This window comes from Euprymna scolopes, chromosome 26 (assembly GCF_053919585.1).
Source record: "Euprymna scolopes isolate OS-2025 chromosome 26, ASM5391958v1, whole genome shotgun sequence".
NCBI lineage: Eukaryota > Metazoa > Mollusca > Cephalopoda > Sepiida > Sepiolidae > Euprymna > Euprymna scolopes.
Genome location: NC_136507.1, coordinates 31183601 through 31208617, shown reverse-complemented (window position 1 = coordinate 31208617; position 25017 = coordinate 31183601). Strand labels below are relative to the sequence as shown.

Here is a 25017-nt window from a genome sequence, read left to right as displayed (position 1 = left end):
TTAAGAAATTCGTTTTTCTAAGGACATCCGTTTGCTCGAACGAAACAGGTCTAGCGATTTGTGTTCATTTGTTTACGCTGTTATGGGTTTATGTTTATGTACGCATGCGCTACTGGAAGTCGTAAACCGGATATTCAGTTACAACACCTATTACAAGGTCATTTGTGTTTTATAATTTTATATATATATATATATATATATATATATATATATATATATATATATATATAAAGAATTCTTAATAAAAATATTTATAAAAGAAATAGCTGACTTTAGTGTCATCAGCTATAACCGAAACCAAATCTTATAAAGAATTCTTGGTAAAATTATTTATGACATGTAATAGAAGAACATAAAAAATTAAACGACCCGGATGTAAGCATGACACAGAAAATAACACACACGCTGTCATATTAATATATACATAAATGCCTTTTTCTAAAACTGAAAGAAAAGCGGAGTCGGATGTATTTTTGTTTGTTCCTCCACGTTACATGTGGAGAAATCGTTGGTAGTGATTGTAATTGGACAAGGTTTTGGTTGAAAATGTTTTATTAAGTGGGAATTATAGATTGAAATCAAGTCGAGCACCTTCCATGAAAATAACAATAGGCATTGTCAATTTTGTATGCTGCACACACACACACACACACACACACATATATATATATATATATATATATATATATATATATATATATATATATATATATATACTAGCAATTTAGCCTAGCTTTGCTCGGGCCCTATGTACTGTTCATAACTTTATATATATATATATATATATATATATATATATAGTTTGACTCGTGTCCAGGTAACCTACATCTAAAATTTCAAGTGTTTGGATCCAAAATAGGCGGCAAAGTTAGATAGAGTCTGCAAAGGTTAACTCTTTCAACTTTGACCTCTTGACAGCCAAATTTTTGCCTAAAATCTAGTTAAAAAGCTTGCTGCATGTCTGAATACCCTTTATGTAAAAATTTTTAAATGTTTAGATCCAAAATTGGCTGAAGAGTTTGCTAGAGACTGCAAAGGGAAAATCTTTTGAACTTTGTCTCCTTGGCAGTCAAATTTTTGGCAAAAACCGATTAAAAAGCTTGCCCTATATCTGAATACACTTTATGTAAAATTTGAAATGTTTAGACCAAAGATTGGTTGACTTATTTGGTAGAGACTGCAGGGGTCAATTTTTTTAAAACTTTGACCCCAACTTTGACCTCTTAACATTGTTTTGGGCTCAAATCAAATCAAAAATTTGATCCATGTCCAAGTCATCTAAAATTTCAAGTGTTAGATTAAAATTTGATGGAGGAGTTTTTCAAAGGTCAAATCGTTGAACTTTGACCTCTTGGCAGCCAAATTTCTGACAGAAAACTGATTAAAAAGATTTTCACAAGTCTCAATACCCATTAAGTCAAATCTCGAGCCTGTAGACTGAAAATTGACAGTAGTTTGGTAGGAAAATGTATACACACGGATACAGATAGACAATTTCACTTTTATAGATATATAAATTTTGTGTGCTTATGAAATGAAAATGAAAGAAAGACTGTTGGACATTCATGATTAAAACTTGGTGGGCAAGTCGATTATAGAATGCAATATATTTGTATCCTAATACTGTTGGATTGTAGAAAGGATTATGAATTTTATTTACGATTCTAAGGGTGACATTTTTCGAAGGTGGGTGGGGGTTACGCTATATTTTTTTCTTATTTATAATATTTTTATTTAGTTTCAATATATTTTTTTCTTATTTATAATATTTTTATTTAGTTTCAATATATTTTTTTCTTATTTATAATATTTTTATTTAGTTTCAATATATTTTTTTCTTATTTATAATATTTTTATTTAGTTTCAATATATTTTTTTCTTATTTATAATATTTTTATTTAGTTTCAATATATTTTTTTTTATTATTCATAATATTTTTATTTAGTTTCAATATATTTTTTTTTATTATTCATAATATTTTTATTTAGTTTCAATATATTTTTTTTATTATTCATAATATTTTTATTTAGTTTCAATATATTTTTTTCTTATTTATAATATTTTTATTTAGTTTCAATATATTTTTTTCTTATTTATAATATTTTTATTTAGTTTCAATATATTTTTTTCTTATTTATAATATTTTTATTTAGTTTCAATATATTTTTTCTTATTTATAATATTTTTATTTAGTTTCAATATATTTTTTTTTATTATTCATAATATTTTTATTTAGTTTCAATATATTTTTTTTTATTATTCATAATATTTTTATTTAGTTTCAATATATTTTTTTTATTATTCATAATATTTTTATTTAGTTTCAATATATTTTTTTTTTATTTATAATATTTTTATTTAGTTTCAATATATTTTTTTTTATTTATAATATTTTTATTTAGTTTCAATATATTTTTTTCTTATTTATAATATTTTTATTTAGTTTCAATATTTTTTTTTTTATATTTTAATTTAGTTTCAATATATTTTTTTCTTATTTATAATATTTTTATTTAGTTTCAATATATTTTTTTTATTTATAATATTTTTATTTAGTTTCAATATATTTTTTCTTATTTATAATATTTTTATTTAGTTTCAATATATTTTTTTCTTATTTATAATATTTTTATTTAGTTTCAATATATTTTTTTCTTATTTATAATATTTTTATTTAGTTTCAATATTTTTTTTTTTATATTTTAATTTAGTTTCAATATATTTTTTTCTCATTTATAATATTTTTATTTAGTTTCAATATATTTTTTTTATTTATAATATTTTTATTTAGTTTCAATATATTTTTTCTTATTTATAATATTTTTATTTAGTTTCAATATATTTTTTCTTATTTATAATATTTTTATTTAGTTTCAATATATTTTTTTTTTATAATATTTTTATTTAGTTTCAATATATTTTTTTTTTATATTTTTATTTAGTTTCAATATATTTTTTCGTATTTATAATATTTTTATTTAGTTTCAATATATTTTTTTTTTATATAATATTTTTATTTAGTTTCAATATATTTTTCTTATTTATAATATTTTTATTTAGTTTCAATATATTTTTTTTTTATATTTTTATTTAGTTTTAATATATTTTTTTTAATATTTTTATTTAGTTTCAATATATTTTTTTTTATTTATAATATGTTTATTTAGTTTCAATATATTTTTTTTATAATATTTTTATTTAGTTTCAATATATTTTTTTTTATTCATAATATTTTTATTTAGTTTCAATATATTTTTTTTTTATTTATAATATTTTTATTTAGTTTCAATATATTTTTTTTTTTTTTGCATATTTTATATTAATCGTTTTCCTCCCTGTTTCATATGTTTGCAGGAGGATATAATAAAGCTTAGCGAGAAGTATGTGCGTGCTCTCGCCCAAGAAAGCAATGGAGTTGTGGATGGTCCGTATGCAGGACGCTTCACTGCTTATGGTAAGTCAAATATTTATTGGTTCGATCTCTTCCTTTTTATAAGTCACTCTTGGATTATTCTGACTACTATTATTATCGTGCTTGTTATTTTCACAATGTTTCAGCCAATGTAACCTCCGACCTTCTTCGCCTGTATCTTTTTAAATTTGTGAGCTTATACAGGATTTCAAACTGAACTTTATTTAGTCCATGGGGTAGGAAAATATATATATATATATATATATATATATATATATTTTGGTAGAAGATTCATAAATTAATTAAAATTGTTGGTACGAATAGTTGGGTTTAATGACTTTGTTTGATAAAAATTCAATATGGCGTAATAGAAAAATAAAAATGTATTGCAGCTTCTCTTCCAATTTTCGGATTTTAATCATGTCAAATCACTCTTCAATTCTTTTTGACGGATTGATTGTTGGTATTTCTTCTGATGAGTTAAGGGCATAATAGATTCACTGATTTATATATTAATTAAGTGATTGATTTTGCCCTACGAAACAGATACTGTCAAGAATTGTAGAAGTCAAGTGAATTAAAGGAATAAATTATAAGATGGTCAACATCATAAATTTTTGTCATTTAATCTCTCTCTCTCTATATATATATACACACAATATATATATATATATATATATATATATATATATATATATGTGTGTGTATATATATATATATATATTGTTGATATTGCTTTCATAAGTATGTATACACAACTTAAAATTCATAAATTTGCTAATTATTAAATAGAACATTTTGGTAGAAGATTCATAAATTAATTAAAATTGTTAGTAGAAATAGTTGGGTTTAATGACTTTGTTTGATAAAAATTCAATATGGCGTAATAAAAAAATAAAAATGTATTTGCAGCTTCTCTTCCAATTCTCGGATTTTAATCATGTCAAATCACTCTCCAATTCTTTTTGACGGATTGATTGTTGGTATTTCTTCTGATGAGTTAAGGGCATAATAGATTCACTGATTGATATAATAATTAAGTGATTAATTTTGCGCTACGAAACAGATACTGTCAAGAATTGTAGAAGTCAACTGAATTAAAGGAATAAATTATAAGATGGTCAACATCATGAATTTTGGAATATATAGTTTTTTTGTCATTTATTCTTTCTCTCTCTCTCTCTCTCTCTCTCTCTCTCTCTCTGTATGTATATATATATATATATATATATATATATATATATATATATATATATATTAGTGTTGGGACGATTAATCGAAATCGGGAATCAGAAAAATCGAAAGACTTGAGGGAATCGGAAAAATTTATGCCTAATTTCCGATGCCAAGACGATTCTTATGTCTTTTTTTTTAATTTTGTTTAAAACTAAATCTTCCATTGCTGGTAATAATGATAAAATAATAAGTATTTATTGATTTTGAAATACCAGTAAAGTTTAAATTGATAGTTCATCCTCCACAAGTGTATTTTGACATTTAGGAAAGTATTTGCATATTTAACACATGTTTGTTTGTTTTTTTTAATGAAAATCGGGAAAATAACAATCTTATAGTTAAATAAATAGAGATTTATAAAGAATCGGAATCGGGAATTTAGCGTGGAATCGGTAATTGTATTGGAATCAGGAAAAATATTGGAATCGTCCCATCACTAATATATGTATATATATATATGTGTATATATATATATATATACATACCTTTACTCCTGATCTGAAATGGAACACCTACATCAAATCTGTTGCCAAGGCCACTGGAAAAATGGTGGGATCCTATTGATCCAGTAGATATCTCACTGCTGATGCAATTCTCTATCTATATAAGAGCCAAGTATGTCCAAGGATAGAGTACTGTTGCCACATTTGGGCAGGAGCTGTTAGAAAGGACTTATCCTGCCTTGATAGAGTTCAAAATAGACTTCGTAGCCTCGTAGAAGATGTCCTTTTCTCTTCCCTGCGACCTCTTTCTCACTGAAAAGATGTTGCGAGTTTGTCTTTGCATTATCATCATTTTCCTGGCAAGTTCTCGACTGAGCTTAAATTTATCGTCCCCCCTTGCCAAACTTTCACAAGAAACACTTGTCTAGCAGAAAACAGTATCAATAATTCCCCCCACTCTTTATCTGTGCCTAAACCTAAAAGTAGATTCCATGAACAACTGCACGCCTCTGGGACTGTCTTCCATTTTCTTGCTTTCGAGCTGACTGTAATATGGTTGTCTTCAAGTCCAACGTAAACAAGTTCTTGATGAGTTGTTCCACTTAAATGAACAAATTTACCAAATTTCCATTACTAACGATTACTATATTGTCCAATTGACTACTGTACACTCTTTAACCCTTATCCTCGAGTGGCCTATGGGCCTTGATATGTGGTGATGCGTATGTAAAAAATATATATATATATATATATTTGTTGTGTCGTGGAACAACAGTGAAAATAAGAACAATCAAGTCGAGGTTCAGTTAAGGAACAAGTGTATTAACAATAATGTACAAAGATAGGAAAGTGTGTATATCTGCTGGGCACTCGGCTAGCAGTTGAAGTGCAGTCACATCTCTCTCACTGGTGTTGGAATTACTAGCGCTATTTATAATGCTAATCTGTGTAAATTCCTCTGTTTAAGGAAGGCCGGTATAACAATATTAATGATGAATAATATTAAACATTTAGACTAGCTTAGGTCTAACTGTTTAAAATTCTTCAAAAATTCATGTTATAATTGTTAAAATGGAGGTGTTGCACAATAGACAAAAGTGTTGATTAACAATAAGTTCGATATGACATTCTATAGATTGTTGATTCAATTCTCACCTCAGGTGATGATAATTAAGAATAATATAAAAGATTAATACTTATACTTAGTTATGGCTGATGGGACAAGATCAATATACCCCCCCCCCCCACCATTGGAGAAAATAATGATTTTAATTAAAAATTCTATAAAAGTTCCCAACTTGGGTAAAGATTCACAAGTTAAAAAAAATGCACCGGAAGAATGTTGTAGGTTACGCCGACCAAAACTTTGGTCATCCCTAAGAACCAGTGACGTAATGGATAAAGTACTAGGTCACACTCTTTTGGAGGTTGAAAGTTCAATCTTTGGTGTAGGCAATAGCTGACAGACCGAGAGCATGCTACCTCTTTAGATTAAACAAAGGGTTATATTTGAAATTCCATGCATCTTCCTGAGTTCACCTGAAAAAGGTTACATCAGTCGAAACGTTGTGAGAATAAAACCCAAGGTAAGAGCAGGAGTATGAATAATCCAAATAATATTAACACAAACATATTTGCCTGCCCCTCTCTTTAAATCTAAAAAATAAAATTTGATTCAGAGTTTCTTGTTTTTTGGGTTATTAGTGGGTGGGGCTAATATCAATATTTTGTATGTCAGTGGGGCTACTATCAATATTTTGTATGTTTACTTGTGGGTGGGGCTACTATCAATATTTTGTATGTTTACTTATGGGTGGGGCTACTATCAATATTTTGTATATTTACTTGTGGGTGGGGCTACTATCAATATTTTGTATGTTTACTTATGGGTGGGGCTACTATCAATAGTTTGTATGTTTACTTGTGGGTGGGGCTACTATTAATATTTTGTATGTTTACTTGTGGGTGGGGCTGCTATCAATATTTGGTATGTTTACTTGTGGGTGGGGCTGCTATCAATATTTTGTATGTTTACTTATGGGTGGGGCTACTATCAATATTTTGTATGTTTACTTGTGGGTGGGGCTACTATCAATATTTTGTATGTTTACTTATGGGTGGGGCTACTATCAATATTTTGTATGTTTACTTGTGGGTGGGGCTACTATTAATATTTTGTATGTTTACTTGTGGGTGGGGCTGCTATCAATATTTTGTATGTTTACTTGTGGGTGGGGCTACTATTAATATTTTGTATGTTTACTTATGGGTGGGGCTACTATCAATATTTTGTATGTTTACTTGTGGGTGGGGCTACTATTAATATTTTGTATGTTTACTTGTGGGTGGGGCTGCTATCAATATTTGGTATGTTTACTTGTGGGTGGGGCTGCTATCAATATTTGGTATGTTTACTTGTAGGTGGGATTTTGTAAATTTATTTTTGGGTGGGGCTAATGTCAATATTTTGTATATTTATTTGTGGATGGGATCAATATCAATATTTTGCATGTTTACCTGTGGGTGGGGGCCAATATCAATATTTGGTATAGTTACTTGTGAGTGGGACTAATATCCATACTTGGCATGTTTACTAGTGGGTGAGGCCAATATCTGCATTTTGTATGTTTCTTTGTGGGTGGGGTTAATATCAGTATTTTGTATGTTTATTAGTGGGTGGGGTTAATATCAGTATTTTGTATGTTTATTAGTGGGTGGGGTTAATATCAGTATTTTGTATGTTTATTAGTGGGTGGGGCCAATGTCAGCATTTTGTTTGTTTCTTTGTGGGTGGGGCCAATGTCAGCATTTTGTATGTTTATTTGTGGGTGGGGCTAATATCAATATTTTTGGCAGAATTGGAGTTAAGGTGGCGATTAACCTTGAACCCAAAACAACCCAAACCAAAAACGATGGGGACACAAATCTCGATTCACCGGTTTGTATCCATGGAAACAGTGACCATATCATTCAGTTGACAAATAAGCTGAACTTATTTTTCTAAATTAAACAATATAAACAGAATTTTTTCTTTTATTTTAAACAATATTCTAATTTCTTTTAATATTGACCTATTTTAATATTAGTCTTTTTCTTTATCGAAAATGTATCGCTAAAGGGCATTAATATTAATTTTAAATCAGTTTTAGTGATATTTGTTCTGGTACTTTTGGTGTGGGTGTTTGGCAAATATTTTGTACTTTCACCTCAACCAAAAGTACAAGAACAATTATGTTCGTATTATTTAAAAAAATTTTTTAAATAATCAAAAGTTCTATTTCTATATGTTTATAATGTAAATAAAAATTGTTTCGTTTTTTTTTTTTTTGTTTTTTTTTTAAATCTGTTTATATTTTTGTTTTTTGTTTTTTTTAATCTATAAAAAAACAAATTTTATTAGTCGGTGTTCTGTTGGAGTTAAAGTAAACATTTACAAAAAAAAAAAATTAAATTAAATAAAAATAAAAAAAGGAAATGTGTAAAGATAACATTTGATACACACATGATAGAATTCATGTGGCAAAAAGGGAAAAACGCTTTCCCCTTATAATAAAATGCATCCGTGAACAATGTGTTTTTGTAAAAAAAAAAAAAAAATTAATTGTTAGGTGAAAGTACAGAATAGTTGCAAAGCACCCCCCCTAAAAAGTACCAAAACAATTATGTTCGTATTATTTAAAAATTTTTAAATTATGAAAAGTTCTATATGTTTATAATGTAAAGAAAAATTGTTTCGTTTTTTATTTTAAAAAAATCTGTTTATATTGTTTGTTTATTTTTTATTTTTTTAATCTATAAAAAAACAAATTTTATTAGTCGGTGTTCTGTTGTAGTTAAAGTAAACATTTACAAAAAAAAAAAAAAATTGTTAGGTGAAAGTACAGAATAGTTGCAAAACACCCTCCCCTTAAAAAGTACCAAAACAATTATGTTCGTAGTGTTTAAAATTTTTTTAATTATCAAAAGTTCTATTTCTATATGTTTATAATGTAAATAAAAATTGTTTCGTTTTTTATTTTAAAAAATCTGTTTATATTGTTTTGTTTTTTTGTTTTTTTTTCATTTCCAGCGTTTATTTATTTATTTATTTATTTTATTTTTATTTTATTTTTTTGCGCGCGACGTCAATGAAGTAAACAAATTATTACTAAAATTGAATTAAAATTAATATTAATGCCTTTTAGCGATACATTTTCAATTTTTGGTTTGGGTTGTTTTGGGTTCGAGGTTAATCGCCACTCCAATCCTGCCATATTTTTTATGCTTGAAAAGTGACTCTCATAGTCAAGCTGGTTCTACTGATACCAAAAATGACCTGTCAACCAATTGTGTTTATGACTCAATTTTCTCTGACTTCCTGAGTGTTGTTTAATTTTAGTTCTGTCTGTTTCAATATATTGTTATCACAACAACATTTAGTCAAGTTTAGCTGGTTTCTTCCCTACTTTGCACTATACCTGGTAAACCTGAGCAATGTCACACCAAATGATTAACCAACAATTCCACTGTCAAAGGCTGATCACCTGTGGATCAGCAAGTTTAATCAAATTCTCCTTGATGCCTTCTATCCAGGTCTCTAGCTGTTTGTGCTTGCCAGGCAGAAAGGTAACGAGGATTACATTGGAAATAAATTCTCTCTCTGGAAAACGAACTGCGTAGCCAAACCATCAAAGACATCAATACAACAGAACAGATGGCAAAGATTTTAGATGAAAGTTTGATGGAGAACAGCAGTTGGAGCACGGCTGTTGTTTTAGCAACACAAAAAAAAATGTTAAAAATGTCCAACTTTTGCCAATCAACTACATCCTTAATGATGGCGACCGTTCTAAGCAAGGTTGCATAAGATGGCTAACTAATCATGATTCCACTGTTCAAAGTTGACCATCTGTGGAGCTGAGAGCTCAGCCATGTCCTTCTTTATGGTCCAACGTTCTTAGCTGACCACCAATCATCATCATCGGCGGCGGTCACTCGTGTTCGAGTAAGACTGTCCTCCGTTGTGGCTTCTGTCGGTCCTCAGGTGAGCATAGAGCCCAATCCTAGACCCAATTTTTCTTGTGCAATTTGGGAAGATAACGGTAGCAGTGGTGGGGTGGGGTTGGGTGTGTCTGGTCGATAATCTGTCCTTTCTGTGCTTGCGTCTATCCTCAGCAGCTTGGTTTAGGTCACTGCTATAAAGCGCAGCACCTTCGTGGACAGCGCTCCTCCATGCCAACCTGCTCCCAGCAACGTCCTCCCATGTCTTAAGGTCCATGTGAAACCGCTTTAAATTTACTTTGATGTTGTCCTTATACCTCATCTTTTGGCCACCCTGAGCACGCTTTTCCTCAACAAGCTGAGAGTAATAAAACCACCAATACACTTGCGATGTCATTTCAATATGCTTTTATTTCATCTCCTTCGATGCCTGTCTCTCTTCCTACTTCCTTCTATCGTGCCTTACAAGGCATGCTGTTGATTGTGTCGTATGCATATACTATTTTACTCTTTGTCTTAATATTGTGGTCATATATGTCATATATTATACTATTTCACTCTTTGTCTTAACATTGTGGTCATATATGTCATATTATACTATTTCACTCTTTGTCTTAATATTGTGGTCATATATGTCATATTATACTATTTCACTCTTTGTCTTAATATTGTGGTCATATATGTCATATATTATACTATTTCACTCTTTGTCTTAATATTGTGGTCATATATGTCATATTATACTATTTCACTCTTTGTCTTAATATTGTGGTCATATATGTCATATATTATACTATTTCACTCTTTGTCTTAATATTGTGGTCATTATACTATTTTACTCTTTGTCTTAATATTGTGGTCATATATGTCATATTATACTATTTTACTCTTTGTCTTAATATTGTGGTCATATATGTCATATTATACTATTTCACTCTTTGTCTTAATATTGTGGTCATATATGTAATATATTATACTATTTCACTCTTTGTCTTAATATTGTGGTCATATATGTCATATATTATACTATTTTACTCTTTGTCTTAATATTGTGGTCATATATGTCATATTATACTATTTCACTCTTTGTCTTAATATTGTGGTCATATATGTCATATTATACTATTTCACTCTTTGTCTTAATATTGTGGTCATATATGTCATATCATACTATTTCACTCTTTGTCTTAATATTGTGGTCATATATGTCATATTATACTATTTTACTCTTTGTCTTAATATTGTGGTCATATATGTCATATATTATACTATTTCACTCTTTGTCTTAATATTGTGGTCATTATACTATTTTACTCTTTGTCTTAATATTGTGGTCATATATGTCATATTATACTATTTTACTCTTTGTCTTAATATTGTGGTCATATATGTCATATTATACTATTTCACTCTTTGTCTTAATATTGTGGTCATATATGTAATATATTATACTATTTCACTCTTTGTCTTAATATTGTGGTCATATATGTCATATATTATACTATTTTACTCTTTGTCTTAATATTGTGGTCATATATGTCATATATTATACTATTTCACTCTTTGTCTTAATATTGTGGTCATATATGTCATATTATACTATTTTACTCTTTGTCTTAATATTGTGGTCATATATGTAATATATTATACTATTTCACTCTTTGTCTTAATATTGTGGTCATATATGTCATATTATACTATTTTACTCTTTGTCTTAATATTGTGGTCATATATGTCATATATTATACTATTTTACTCTTTGTCTTAATATTGTGGTCATATATGTCATATTATACTATTTTACTCTTTGTCTTAATATTGTGGTCATATATGTAATATATTATACTATTTCACTCTTTGTCTTAATATTGTGGTCATATATGTCATATATTATACTATTTCACTCTTTGTCTTAATATTGTGGTCATATATGTCATATATTATACTATTTCACTCTTTGTCTTAATATTGTGGTCATTATACTATTTAAGTCTTTGTCTTAATATTGTGGTCATATATGTCATATTATACTATTTTACTCTTTGTCTTAATATTGTGGTCATATATGTCATATATTATACTATTTCACTCTTTGTCTTAATATTGTGGTCATTATACTATTTAAGTCTTTGTCTTAATATTGTGGTCATATATGTCATATATTATACTATTTCACTCTTTGTCTTAATATTGTGGTCATATATGTCATATATTATACTATTTCACTCTTTGTCTTAATATTGTGGTCATATATGTAATATATTATACTATTTCACTCTTTGTCTTAATATTGTGGTCATTATACTATTTGAGTCTTTGTCTTAATATTGTGGTCATATATGTCATATTATACTATTTTACTCTTTGTCTTAATATTGTGGTCATATATGTCATATATTATACTATTTCACTCTTTGTCTTAATATTGTGGTCATATATGTCATATTATACTATTTTACTCTTTGTCTTAATATTGTTGTCATATATGTCATATTATACTATTTCACTCTTTGTCTTAATATTGTGGTCATATATGTCATATATTATACTATTTCACTCTTTGTCTTAATATTGTGGTCATTATACTATTTGAGTCTTTGTCTTAATATTGTGGTCATATATGTCATATATTATACTATTTCACTCTTTGTCTTAATATTGTGGTCATATATGTCATATATTATACTATTTCACTCTTTGTCTTAATATTGTGGTCATTATACTATTTGAGTCTTTGTCTTAATATTGTGGTCATATATGTCATATATTATACTATTTCACTCTTTGTCTTAATATTGTGGTCATATATGTCATATATTATACTATTTCACTCTTTGTCTTAATATTGTGGTCATTATACTATTTGAGTCTTTGTCTTAATATTGTGGTCATATATGTCATATATTATACTATTTTACTCTTTGTCTTAATATTGTGGTCATATATGTCATATTATACTATTTCACCCTTTGTCTTAATATTCTGGTCATATATGTCATATATTATACTATTTCACTCTTTGTCTTAATATTGTGTCAAGAAAGATCTTTGTGGGGTCAACTTTTTTAGTTCTGCACTCCCACCCCCCCAAAAAATAATTCAACCTGCAGAATTACCAGAAGTGCCAGAACTACTATCCAACTAGTTTTCTCCAAAAAGTCACGCTGACGATTCTGCTTAACATGAAAAGCACAGACAGAAAAAAAAAAAAATTTTTTTAAATTTAAAATGGAAACCGTACCAGACAAAGTATGCAGCCATTTGATGTAAGGTGCTTAGAACGACAAAAGATGATTATAGCACAGACAGGAGTGTGGGAATACCAAAAGAATCCCAAAAGTAATTAATATGAGGAGAGAAGCTATTAGAGTAGAAATTTTTTCAGCATCCGCAAACCTATACAATGATGGGGAGGGGGTGTATTTACATTGAGGGGTGGGGGATACAAATGCAGTGAGTTCATCAGAGCACGTTTGGTGGAAGTATTTGTAAAACAAGCTTAGGGATGGGAAATTTTTTTAAAAAGTGCCAACTCTCCAAAAAATACAGACTAAGGAGAATCTGTATATTAGTACTGTAATACGTTTAATGTACATACATACGTGTGTCATGGTTTCTAGATTATAAATTATTCGATCGGGAGATCCTATTTATTAAAAAGGAGGATAGAAGGTGATAACATCCTATGAACATAGAATTACTGTATAGAAACACTAATTTAATTTCCGTAGTATGTTTTTACCTTCTATCATCCAACTTAACAAATAGGATCTCCCGATCACCAAAGACATAAAGTAAAAAAAAAAAAAATGTCGCTTTTGAGCCATACATGGAACTAAAATATTACTGTCTTGGCTAGGATATAAGGGTAGTTTCTGTTCTGTCTAAAGATGGTATAATAATATTGTGGGGTTTCCGTTCGGACTGGACGTCCATACAATGGAAATATATCACAGACTCCGATAAGGATATTGGAAATAAACCGTAATAAACAGATATATTCTGACACTATATTAACCAGATTACTTAGATAAATACGTTTACAGTTTTAAGAAAAAGGGTACAATAATATGCTGAACGTCCACAGAATGCCCAGTAGTAATATATTTCATGTGAAAGATGCCACTGTGGTATTTCCACACGTCTTGCTAGTATATATTTAATAAAAATTAGCAGGACCCATGGAAATTCCACAGCAGACTATTTTATATGCGATATATTGATGTTAGCATTCTGTGGACATTAAGCATAAATGGCGACACTTTGATATTATTGTAGCTCTTTTGTTAAAACTGCAAAAGTAGTTATCTAAGCTAGCAGGGAAACCCTGCGTAGCCTGGTCTTAAAGTATGTTTGAAAATGATATTTTAATTCTTGGAGATTTCATATATATTATTATAGTTAATGTTCTATCGATTTGTATATACTATAAAGTTGCAATTTCAAAAATGACTTGGGTGCATCAGCTTGAATTGAAATCAAAACCAAAACTTATGAAAAAAATGTGTGTATATATATATATATATATATATATATATAGTAATGTGATTGATAATTTAAGATTCAAATTAGAATTAAAAATTAAAAATTTGTTTCATAAGAAGGAACAACAACAAAGTCAATAATTTGTACGATCGTTTCAGAAACGATGTTTTTATTGTGATAGACATTAAGCCACGGACAATAATTTTGACATATAGTTTTTTTAAACAAAGTCCCCTCATCAGCAAAAGTATTGGGTGTTTTTTTTTTTTATATACACTTGTGCCCGATATTATTCATACCCCTCCTTGAAAATTGAGTTTATTAGGTGTAACTTTGTAAGAATTTATTGTTTACGTCCACATTGATACATATTCTTAATAAACCTCTTCTGATCATTTTCGTCATTTTAAAATCTCGGGATACTTGTAATAAAAGAAATATGCAGCTATTTATAAAATCTGCAATGTTCAAAAATAATCATACCCCCTTATTTTTTCAATATTTATCGAGTTTCTGACTGTTTGTTTCCTGTTTGATTCTTATTTTGAATGCTCTTATATAACCTTTGATTAATTTCATTTCGTTTTTTGCATTTTTCAGAAATTAAAATGATATCAACTGAAAACCAATAAAAGAATAAAAATTATTAGAATGGGGAAGAAAAAAGAGCTTAGTAATGATCTTAAGACTAAAATTGTGAATTCACATAAGGATGGTTTAGGTTACAAGTCAATTTCCAAGAAATTTGAGGTCTCTACAGCAACAGTACAGAGCATCATCAAAAAATTCCAGAGCCACCACACAACAAACAACTTGATTGGTAGAGGAAGGAAAAGGAAACTGTCTGCTAGAGCCACCAGGAATATTGTAAGAAGTGTTAATGCAAATCCAACCACCACTACTAAGGACATTTTAGAAAATCTGGAGTCTTCTGGCATAAAAATATCAAGGCAAACATTGCAAAGGACTCTGCATGAAAATGGTCTGAAAGGAAGAAGACCAAGAAGGACTCCATTGCACACCGGAAAACACCTTGCAGCACGTCTAAAGTTTGCTAGGACCCTTGTGAATTCTCCAGAGTCCGTTTTCTCAAGTATTTTGTGGACTGACGAAACAAAAATTGAATTGTTTCGCCATATGGATGCTTATTAAGTTTGGAGGAAGAAAGGAGAAGCTTACAACCCAAAGAACACCATACCCACGGTGAAACATGGTGGTGGTAGCCTAATGCTTTGGGGCTCCTTTTCGGCTAGTGGTCCAGGTAGTTTGGTCAAGATAGATGGAACCATGAAGAAGGAGCAATATTTGGAGATACTCCAGAAAAACATTAGACAGGATGCGGAGAAGCTCCATTTAGGACCAAACTGGATCCCTCAACAGGATAATGATCCAAAACATACTGCCAAAATAGTCAAGAAATGGTTTGAGGATAATCAAATTAATGTTTTGGAATGGCCTAGCCAGAGTCCCGATCTGAACCCTATCGAAAACCTTTGGCACATATTGAAAACTGAGGTTAAAAAGCGGAAACCTAGAAATTTGAGCGATTTGGAGAACTACTGCATTGAAGAATGGTCAAAAATCAGGGTTGATGCTTGTAAAAACCTTGTTGATAAATATACAAAACGGTTACAGGCAATTATTAAGAATAAAGGGCATGCTATTGACTATTAGTAAGAGAGGTATGAATAATTTTGAACTAGTGCCATTATTGTTTTTCTTTGTATAATGTTTCAAACTTGCATAATTTATTTATTTGTTGAGTTTAAATTAAATGCTTATGCTTGATTTATTGTTTGAAATCCCTTTAATATTGTCTACCTTCTGGTTTACGCAATATTCTTATAGAAATCTCAAAGATCCGAGGGGTATGAATAATATCGGGCACAAGTGTATATGTAAAAGATTAACTGGAATTCCCTTTCTGTTGTCTGTTTCCATGACTGTACTGATATGTAGAAGTTTAAATGTAACGTAAACCAACATCTTGTTAATCTTTCACAGGTATGGTCCCAAAGAGTAGCCCCTTGCATCTAAGTGGCGATATGCCTTGTTATGGGTGAAAGGGAGTTTTAAAAAAAGAAAAAAAAGAAAAAAAAAGAAGAAAAAAAAGAAAGAAAAGAAAGAAACCTGTTAGAAACAATTATTTGAAAACACCACAGCTTTTTACAACTAACAAGAAAAACTTGTATGTGAAAGGTTTCCTCTCCGATGTCATTTTGTTTATTGAGCTAACAGGTGTGAGGTGAACGACTGACCTTTTTAGTCAGGATTTTGATTCTTTTTTTTTTTTTTCTGCATTTGGCCACCTCCACAGTGAAGGGGTGGGATTTTGCTGCTAGTTGAGTTGATCAGGAGCATTTATATTTAGGAAGGGGCCATACAAGTGCATTGGAGCGCATTTGGTGAAAGTATTTGTATACGGTTATAATCATGCTGACACATCAGTTTTTGTTAGATCACTAAAGTTAAGCATTGTTGAGCCTGGTCAGTACTAAACTAAAATGGGTAAAACTTGCGGAGAATGCTCTGCTTTACGGTAGGGTATGGCATAAAGGTTTACTTCATAAGATCACTAGCTATGGTATAGCTGGAAAAGTCTTCTCAATTATTAAATCATTTCTTTCTGATAGGTTCATAAGAGTAGTAGTTGAGGGGCAAAAATCAGAAGCTCACAGTATTAATGCCGGTGTCCCTCAGGGATCCATCCTGGGCCCAACTCTTTTCCTGATCTACATTAATGATCTTCCAAATCATATCCTTACATCATTTGTAGACATTTATGCTGACGACACTACCATTTATGGTACCACATCTAAGACAGTAAACGACCAAGTTCTCTCCAATTCTCTCTCTTCTGATCTTGAGCACGTAGTACAATGGGGAAAGGAGTGGCTGGTTACTTTTAATCCATCTAAAACCAAGCTTCTCTCTTTACATCATCAACATTCTAATCCACATTTGTCATCAATTGAAATGAATGGCTCTCGTCTTCAGGAGGCCTCAAGTTTTGACAAGCTTCTGGGCTTGACCATTACTCCTGATCTTAAATGGAACACATATATCAAATCTGTTGCCCAGGCCGCTGGAAAAATGGTGGGATCTTTCTATCGATCCAGTAGATATCTCACTGCTGATGCTATTCTCTATCTATATAAGAGCCAGGTACGTCCAAGGATGGAATACTGTTGCCACATCTGGGCAGGAGCTGCTAGAAAGGACTTGTCCTGCCTTGATAGAGTTCAAAATAGACTTCGTAGCCTCGTAGATGTCCTTTTCTCCTCCTTGCAACCTCTATCTCACAGAAGAGATGTTGCGAGTTTGTCTCTGATGTATCGTTATTTTCATGGAAAGTGTTCAACTGAGCTTCAATCTATGGTCCCCCCTCGCCAAACTTTCACAAGAAACACTCGTCTAGCTGTAAACACTATCAATAATTTCCCCCACTCTTTATCTGTGCCTAAACCTAAACGTAGATTCCATGAACAAAACCTTTTTTATTAGAACTGCACGCCTGTGGAATTGTCTTCCGTTTTCCGGCTGACTACAATATGGTTGTGTTCAAGTCTAAAGTAAATAAGTTCTTGATGAGCCGTTCCATATAAGTTATTAAATTTACCAAATTTTCATTACTAATGATTACTATATTGACCAATTTCTACTGTACACTCTTTAACCCTTATCCTTGAGTGGCCTCTGGGCCTTGATAATGTGGTGATGCCTTTGTAAAAAAAAAAAAACAAAAAAAAAAAACAAAACTCATCGTTCAAATTCGACATGTCAACTTTTATAGGTTTTCGGGTATGCTGACAAGGTTGGGGGTTGTCTATTCCGAAAGCCGTTCATAACATGGGAAGGTTGGGGGGGGGGTCTATTCCGAAAGCCGTTCTTAACATGGGGAGATTGGGGTTGTCTATACCGAAAGCTGTTCTTAACATGGGGAGATTGGGGTGTTTATTCGTTGTAAGCATACCCGAAAACCTATAAAAGTCAACATTTCCAATGTGAACAGTGGGTTGGACTTATGTAAAAAAAAGAAAAAGAAAAAAAAAAAAAAGAAAAAAAAAAGAAAAAAAAAGAAGAAAAAAAAGAAGAAAAAAAAGAAAAAAAAAAGAAAAAAAAAGAAAAAAAAAAAAAGAAAAAGGTATACCAAATTGACTTTTTTCGTTTAAAAATTAAATGATTCTGTTTTTGTTAAAATTTTATTTTAATACATAAAAAATACGATTGTTGAATGTTATTCTTTCGATTACTTTCGTTTTTTGGGGGGCACAATAAAAACAAAAGATTAAAACGGAACGAAATTTAAATTTCCATTGCATTTTTACAACAACCATAAAACAGCATTCTCCACAAGTTTTACCATAAAATGGGTAACCATTTGGGAATACCAGGTGCTTTCCGTTCATTGTTTCCAGTTGTCCTGGAATCAATCAGTGTCGACTCAAGAGAAGTGTGGTTGAGGATTGCACAACCCTTGCCTCACAATTACATGCGCACCTACCCTTACAGGGAGTATCCATTGTCTCTCGTGACAGGACGGAGGCTATTACATTACAATACTTGTTAAACAAGCTCATGGATGGGACAGCGTCTGTAGTTTCTTTACGCGAAACACTTTTTTAAAAATGCAAATATTTTAAAAACAGATTAATAAAAATGGATCTTTGACAAATAATAGCGTTATTACTTAGAAACCCATTCTTAACATGGCGAGTAGAAGGCGTTTTGTAACTGTTCTGAACTTTTAACTAACAATTTAATAAACAAAAGATACCATGAAACTTGAATTTAACTTGAAAATACTATAAAAAAAAATAGCATGGTCTGTATTCTGCATAAGTATTGATATTTCTGTGTTAATAAAACTGATCATTTCTCGTACATGTTTATTGCCTCTGTGATTGACATTATTTATTATTAATTGATTATTTAGTGAAATCAATTGCATTTAGTATTAAAACAAACGTTTCAAAAATTCTATTTAAAAATAATTGCAAAATTAAATCTATCAAAATGCATTTCTGTTTCTTTCTTAGATTTTAATCTTTTAATAAGTCAAAAGGGGGATGAATTACTTTTCTGAAAGCATTTAAACGGTAATGTAAAGAAAGTTCGTTTGAACTGATTTTAAACTTCTTAACAACTCTTTGTTTAATTCAAGATTAAAAAAATATCTTAAAAAAATTAATTGTTTAATCATAAAATTAATAATTCAACTAAAGTGTTATAAAACTATTATGGTATTATTACCATACATTAACAGGGGTACTAATTAGAGGTCACCATTTCGGTAGGCTCCCACTTCGGGGCGCCTCCGATAACAGGGAGAACTGGAGCGCTGAAATAGAAAGAAATACTGGTAAAAGAAGACATTGTCTTCTTATAAAAATGAGGACGTGTAACGCGACTTTGTTATGAATTCATGAGGTTTTATATATCCAATATATATGTGTGTTTTCCCGAAACTCGGGTTACAAAGAAAGACAGTGCATTTTATAAAGTCTGTATTAATGTTCAATGCTCTCTTGGCTACCTAACGGGAGCTGAGGAGTGAGGCATGTGTTCTGTGTCTAGTCGCCGTGGAAGTAAGGACGTTTCCTTCACTCGAATATCCCACGTAAACCGTTCTCGCTTTTCATTGGCTGGCTGGAACCTCTGATGACGTATAAGAAGAAAGGAAGGAAAAGAGAAAAGAGTAGGGAGAAAGAGAGAACTAAGGTGAGAATACAGCCTAGTCTCGTAGTAGTAGCAGCTCGCTACACTATAACTAAAATCAAGAAAAAAAAGAAGCTTTTCTAGAAAGATCAATAAACTTTGATAATTTCACATTGAATTAAGTTGATGTTAGAAATAGGAGACAACTTCATGCCTACTTAATATTCTTACATAAAGCTAACAAAATTACAATCATATTTGCTGCAGTTACGGAGGATTATTATCTCAAACAAACACTTATATGTTATAAGCTGTACCTATCCGGCATTGCCCGGGATGCAGTATACTCATTTTAGTTATTAATTTTTATTTGTTTGCACATTTTTAAACTTAAGGTAGAAAATTCCTATTATATTCTTCAAATTAAAATTAGTTAACACACACATACACACACATGCTAATTATCATTCATTATCTATTGTATTCTCTACATGTTATTATTTAGAAACCCATTCTTAACATGAGGAGAGGGCATTTTGTAACTTCTGTACTTTCACTTAACAATTTAGTAAATAAAAGATACCATGAAACTTGAATTTGACTTGAAAATCTTGTCAAAAAAAATAGCATAGTCTGTATTCTGCATAAGTATTGATATTTCTGTAGTAATAAAACGCTCCATTTCTCATATGTGTTTCTTAATATGGGTAGAGAAGGGCATTTTATCACTACTAGCGAGACCTGTGTAAATTCCACAGCACTATCTTTCATATGTAATACTAGCGGGTGGGGTGGGGGGGCTTTGCCCGGTCATAAAATATGCTTAAATATGATATTTTAATTTGTCCAGATTTCGTATATACTATTATAGTCGTAATTTCAAAAGTAAAAAAAAAAAAAAAAAAAGTATTTGGGTGCCATCAGCTAGAATCAAAACCAGAAGCAAAACGGTAGCTTTCAAAGCTGGTGACGTTACCACTGTACCAACGAGACACGCATTTTGACCCCTTAAAAACTATTTTAATCAGCTATAAAAGAACGGTTCATAAAAAATCCAATCCTTTGAGGCCCCTAGCACTGCTTTGCGACTTTTAGTTTTGGAAGAAATACAGTTTTGAAATATGGAGACAGACAGACACAATGAGTTTTATAAATTAGATATTGTTGCTGAGCATTCTGTGGACGTTCAGCATGAATGGAGACCTGGCAATATTATTGTAGCCCTTTTGTTAAAACTGGTTAATGTAATGTCAGAATATATGTGGTTATTACGGTTTATCTCCAATATTCTTATAGAAGTCTGACATATTTCCATTGTACCTATTTACAATGCCTCCCCACGGGACAGAGTTAGACACCAGGGTCGTTTTTTAACGTGGAGAAAAGGTACAAAAATAAAAAATTGTTTCAGTCGTAAAGGACTGCTCCTCCACCAAAAGAGAACAAGAAATGGAAGTGCAGCATCTGAAGAACAGATACCACACTTTGATCTTGCCGATTGTATGAACGTCCAGCACAAACAGAAACTCCACGATATCATACTATCTTTAAACAGAACAAATACTACCCTTGGATCATAGCCAGAAGATCAAGAAGGTATATTTTAATTTCATGTACAGCCCAAAAGTGACATCATTTTTTTTTTTTTTTTAAATTTAAAATTTTTATTTTACATTACGTCTTTGGTGATCGGGAGATCCTATTTATTAAAAAGGAGAATAGAAGGTGATAACATACTACGAACATTAAATTAGCGTTATCTATATGCTAATTTTATCCTCCTTTTTAATAAATAAAATCGCCCGATCGTTTAATTTTTAATTTGGAAACCGTGGCACAAATGTTCATACATTAAAGGTACTACAGTATTAATATATAGATTTTGTACTTTCACTTTACAATTTAATAAACGAAAGATACTGTGAAAATTGAATCCTATTAAAAAGGAATTGCATGGTTCATATTCTGTAGAAATACCTTACTTTGTACCATTAATGAGAAAAGCTAACTTTTTTTTTTTTTTTTTTTTTTTTATTACATTTTCACCTCAAACAAGGCACATTGCCACTTTGATGTAGGGGGCTACTATCAGGGACATTAGCTACAGGGGTACTATGTAGGGAGTTGGGCAGCAAGATGTTGGTTCACGTTACACTTGAACTTCTGCATGTCAGTACAGTTGGGGAAGCAGGGAGCCGGAAGGGAATTCCAAAGTCTAATGGTTCTGGGGAAGAAACGACTGGAGTAGAAGGTTCTCTTACATCTAGGGATCTCTACTGTGAAGGGGTGGGATTTAGCTGCTTGTTGGGTTTGTCAGGGGTATTTACATCGAAGGGGTTCAAGTTCATCAGAGCATTCACCGTTAAAATACTTGTAGAACAGGCAGAGGGATGCAACATTTCGTCGATGGGACAGAGGCTGAAGCTTAGATGACAGTTCAGGACCTATCAGATTGGCGACTCTCTTTTGAACCTTGTCCAGGAGCGAGAGACTAATAGCCGATGCACCAGCCCAAATATGACAACAATACTCCATACAGGAGCAAATGGTGGCCTTATAGAGGTACAGAATACTTTTGAGTGTTGGTAGCTTTCTAGCACGGTAGAGAGAACCTACCTTCTTCACAAAAAAAAAAAAAAAAAACTTGTATGTGAAAGGTTTCCTCTCCAGTGCCATTTTGTATACTAATCTAGCAAACAGGTATGAGGTGAAAGATACATGTTGATGATTTTCCATAATTTATTTTATTTTTTGTGTCTTTTCAGATTTAAAAAAAACCATTGCGGTACTCTTAGAGAATATGTTGAATCGTCTTGATCGGATTGAAGGCATTTTAGACTTCCTTATACCAAACCAAACATTAGCCAACAAAGATCTTTTAGATTCTTCTCTAAGACAAAAACTTTTACCAATAAACAATACGCCATCGAAAACCTTGGCTGCTAAAGGTAAGTCAATCTTATTTCAACCCATTAAGTTCTAGGGTATCTAAATTTCGGTTATAGTCAGCTGATGTACTTCCTAACATCCACCGTGGCTGTGACTGGAAGCAGTGACAAGACTAATCAGTTCCTTCACTTTTTTCTAGGAACATGCATTAATGATGGGAAACTGATAGGGGGACATAGTTTTGAAAACCGGTTTATCATAAATTTTTTGTAGGTTTCCGATTAATTTTTGATTGTATTTGAAAGATTAAAGCCTAAAAAATACATTTTTTTAAATTCAAAAATAAGTTGTTTTTTTATTTGAATTTATATAATAAATATGTTTATGAATGTATAAAAATAAAATTATTGAAATCAAAATAATAAATGAAATTATTGAAATTAAAATAACAAAATTTGAAGCATTATAAAAAAAACGTATCCAATTCATATTCTCAAAATAGTTTTTTAAAATTTTGTTAAAGTGTTTCCAATAATTCCTTAAAAAAAAAAAAAGAAAAAAACTAATTTCAATAATTCTCAAATAAAATAAGACTGAAAAAAACTTTTCAATGATTATTAAATAATAAAATAAAAAAAAAAGAACGATCAGAAAAGTTCATTTCCAAAAGAAAAAAAGTTATAATGAAAAATGTTTTCACTACGACATTCGGAAACTGACAAGTTTAGCTAAATTTTGAAGTTAAATAAACTCATTGTAAAAATCCCTTGAAAGATAAATATTAGTTTTCTGGGTTTATTTCAAAGATAATTAGTAAAGTCAAATCCTAAGATATTGAATTAAATAAATAAACACACTGCTTAAATAGCTTAATTAGCCCCCAAAAGCGAGAGATTCTGGCTTTGCACAATCAAAACAAATGAAAATTCGTCTAGCATGAGTTCTATTGAAGGCCAGAAGGTCAAATGGCTATCTAAAAATGACATTGGGTGTGGCTGAAGGGAGGGATGGGATGGGATGCAAAACTGACTGGTTTTCTTTTTTTTTTTTTTTTTTCTAGCCGTGCGTCCATACATTCCGATTATGAACATTTGTATGATTTTTACCATTTATTTAATTTATTTATCTTTCTGTGTTCCTGCTTTAAAAATTTTTTTAATTATTTTTCAAGATCATATAAAAATTATGTTACACTGAAGATTACAAATTCATTCAATCAAGGAAAATATTAGAAAAAAATAGAATATAAAAATTATGCTAAAAATGTAATCTAAAAAAAGAGGAAATATTTTTTGCAATTATTATATTTTTGTGTGAAAATATTAAATAAACAATGCTTAATTCAATGATAATATTGTTAGTCCAAGAAATTAAGTTTTCTTCGAGTTATATCGATTTTGTTAATACGGATTCTACGGGCTTTTTTTCATAATGTTTTGAAAAAATTTTTTTTTTAATTGTTATAATTTATGATGTTTTATTTTTATTTAAAAAAAAAAAAAAAAATAAATTCATTTTTTTTTTTTTACTTCTGAAAACCATAACTTTAATAAAGGTGCTTTTTGTTTAAACAAAATAATACATTTCCACTAAAATTCAAATAAAAAATAATGAGTTTATTATATTCCGTAATCATTATTTGATAAATACTGAAAATTTCATTAAAATTGGTTAATTTCTGATTTTTAATTAAAGTAATTTAAGTAAAGGGAAAGGTCAAAATGTTTATACATTTTTAGCATCGGCTAATAATTCTGCACATACCTAGTGTTTAAAGATGGCGGATCCTTAATTTAAGTCAATAGTTATCTCCCTTGTTTATTATATGGAATTGGTCGCACAACTGTTCCTATCTCCTCTGTTCATGTACTCTTTTTTTTATTACGTTTTTCTGATCGTTCTTTTTTTTTATTT

The 25017-nt window shown here is 30.2% G+C and overlaps 1 protein-coding gene across 2 annotated transcripts in view; it reads left to right on the top strand.

Moving 5' to 3' along the window:
• The window catches only part of LOC145247967 (alpha-1,6-mannosylglycoprotein 6-beta-N-acetylglucosaminyltransferase A-like), a 322486-nt gene that overhangs the window by 219753 nt on the left and 77716 nt on the right, over nt 1–25017 (top strand). For both annotated transcript variants that reach the window (XM_080109617.1, XM_080109616.1), the window contains exons 3-4: nt 3355–3454; nt 22980–23162. In XM_080109617.1, coding sequence (XP_079965743.1) covers nt 3355–3454; nt 22980–23162 — 283 coding nt within the window. The remainder of the gene's footprint in view (nt 1–3354; nt 3455–22979; nt 23163–25017) is intronic.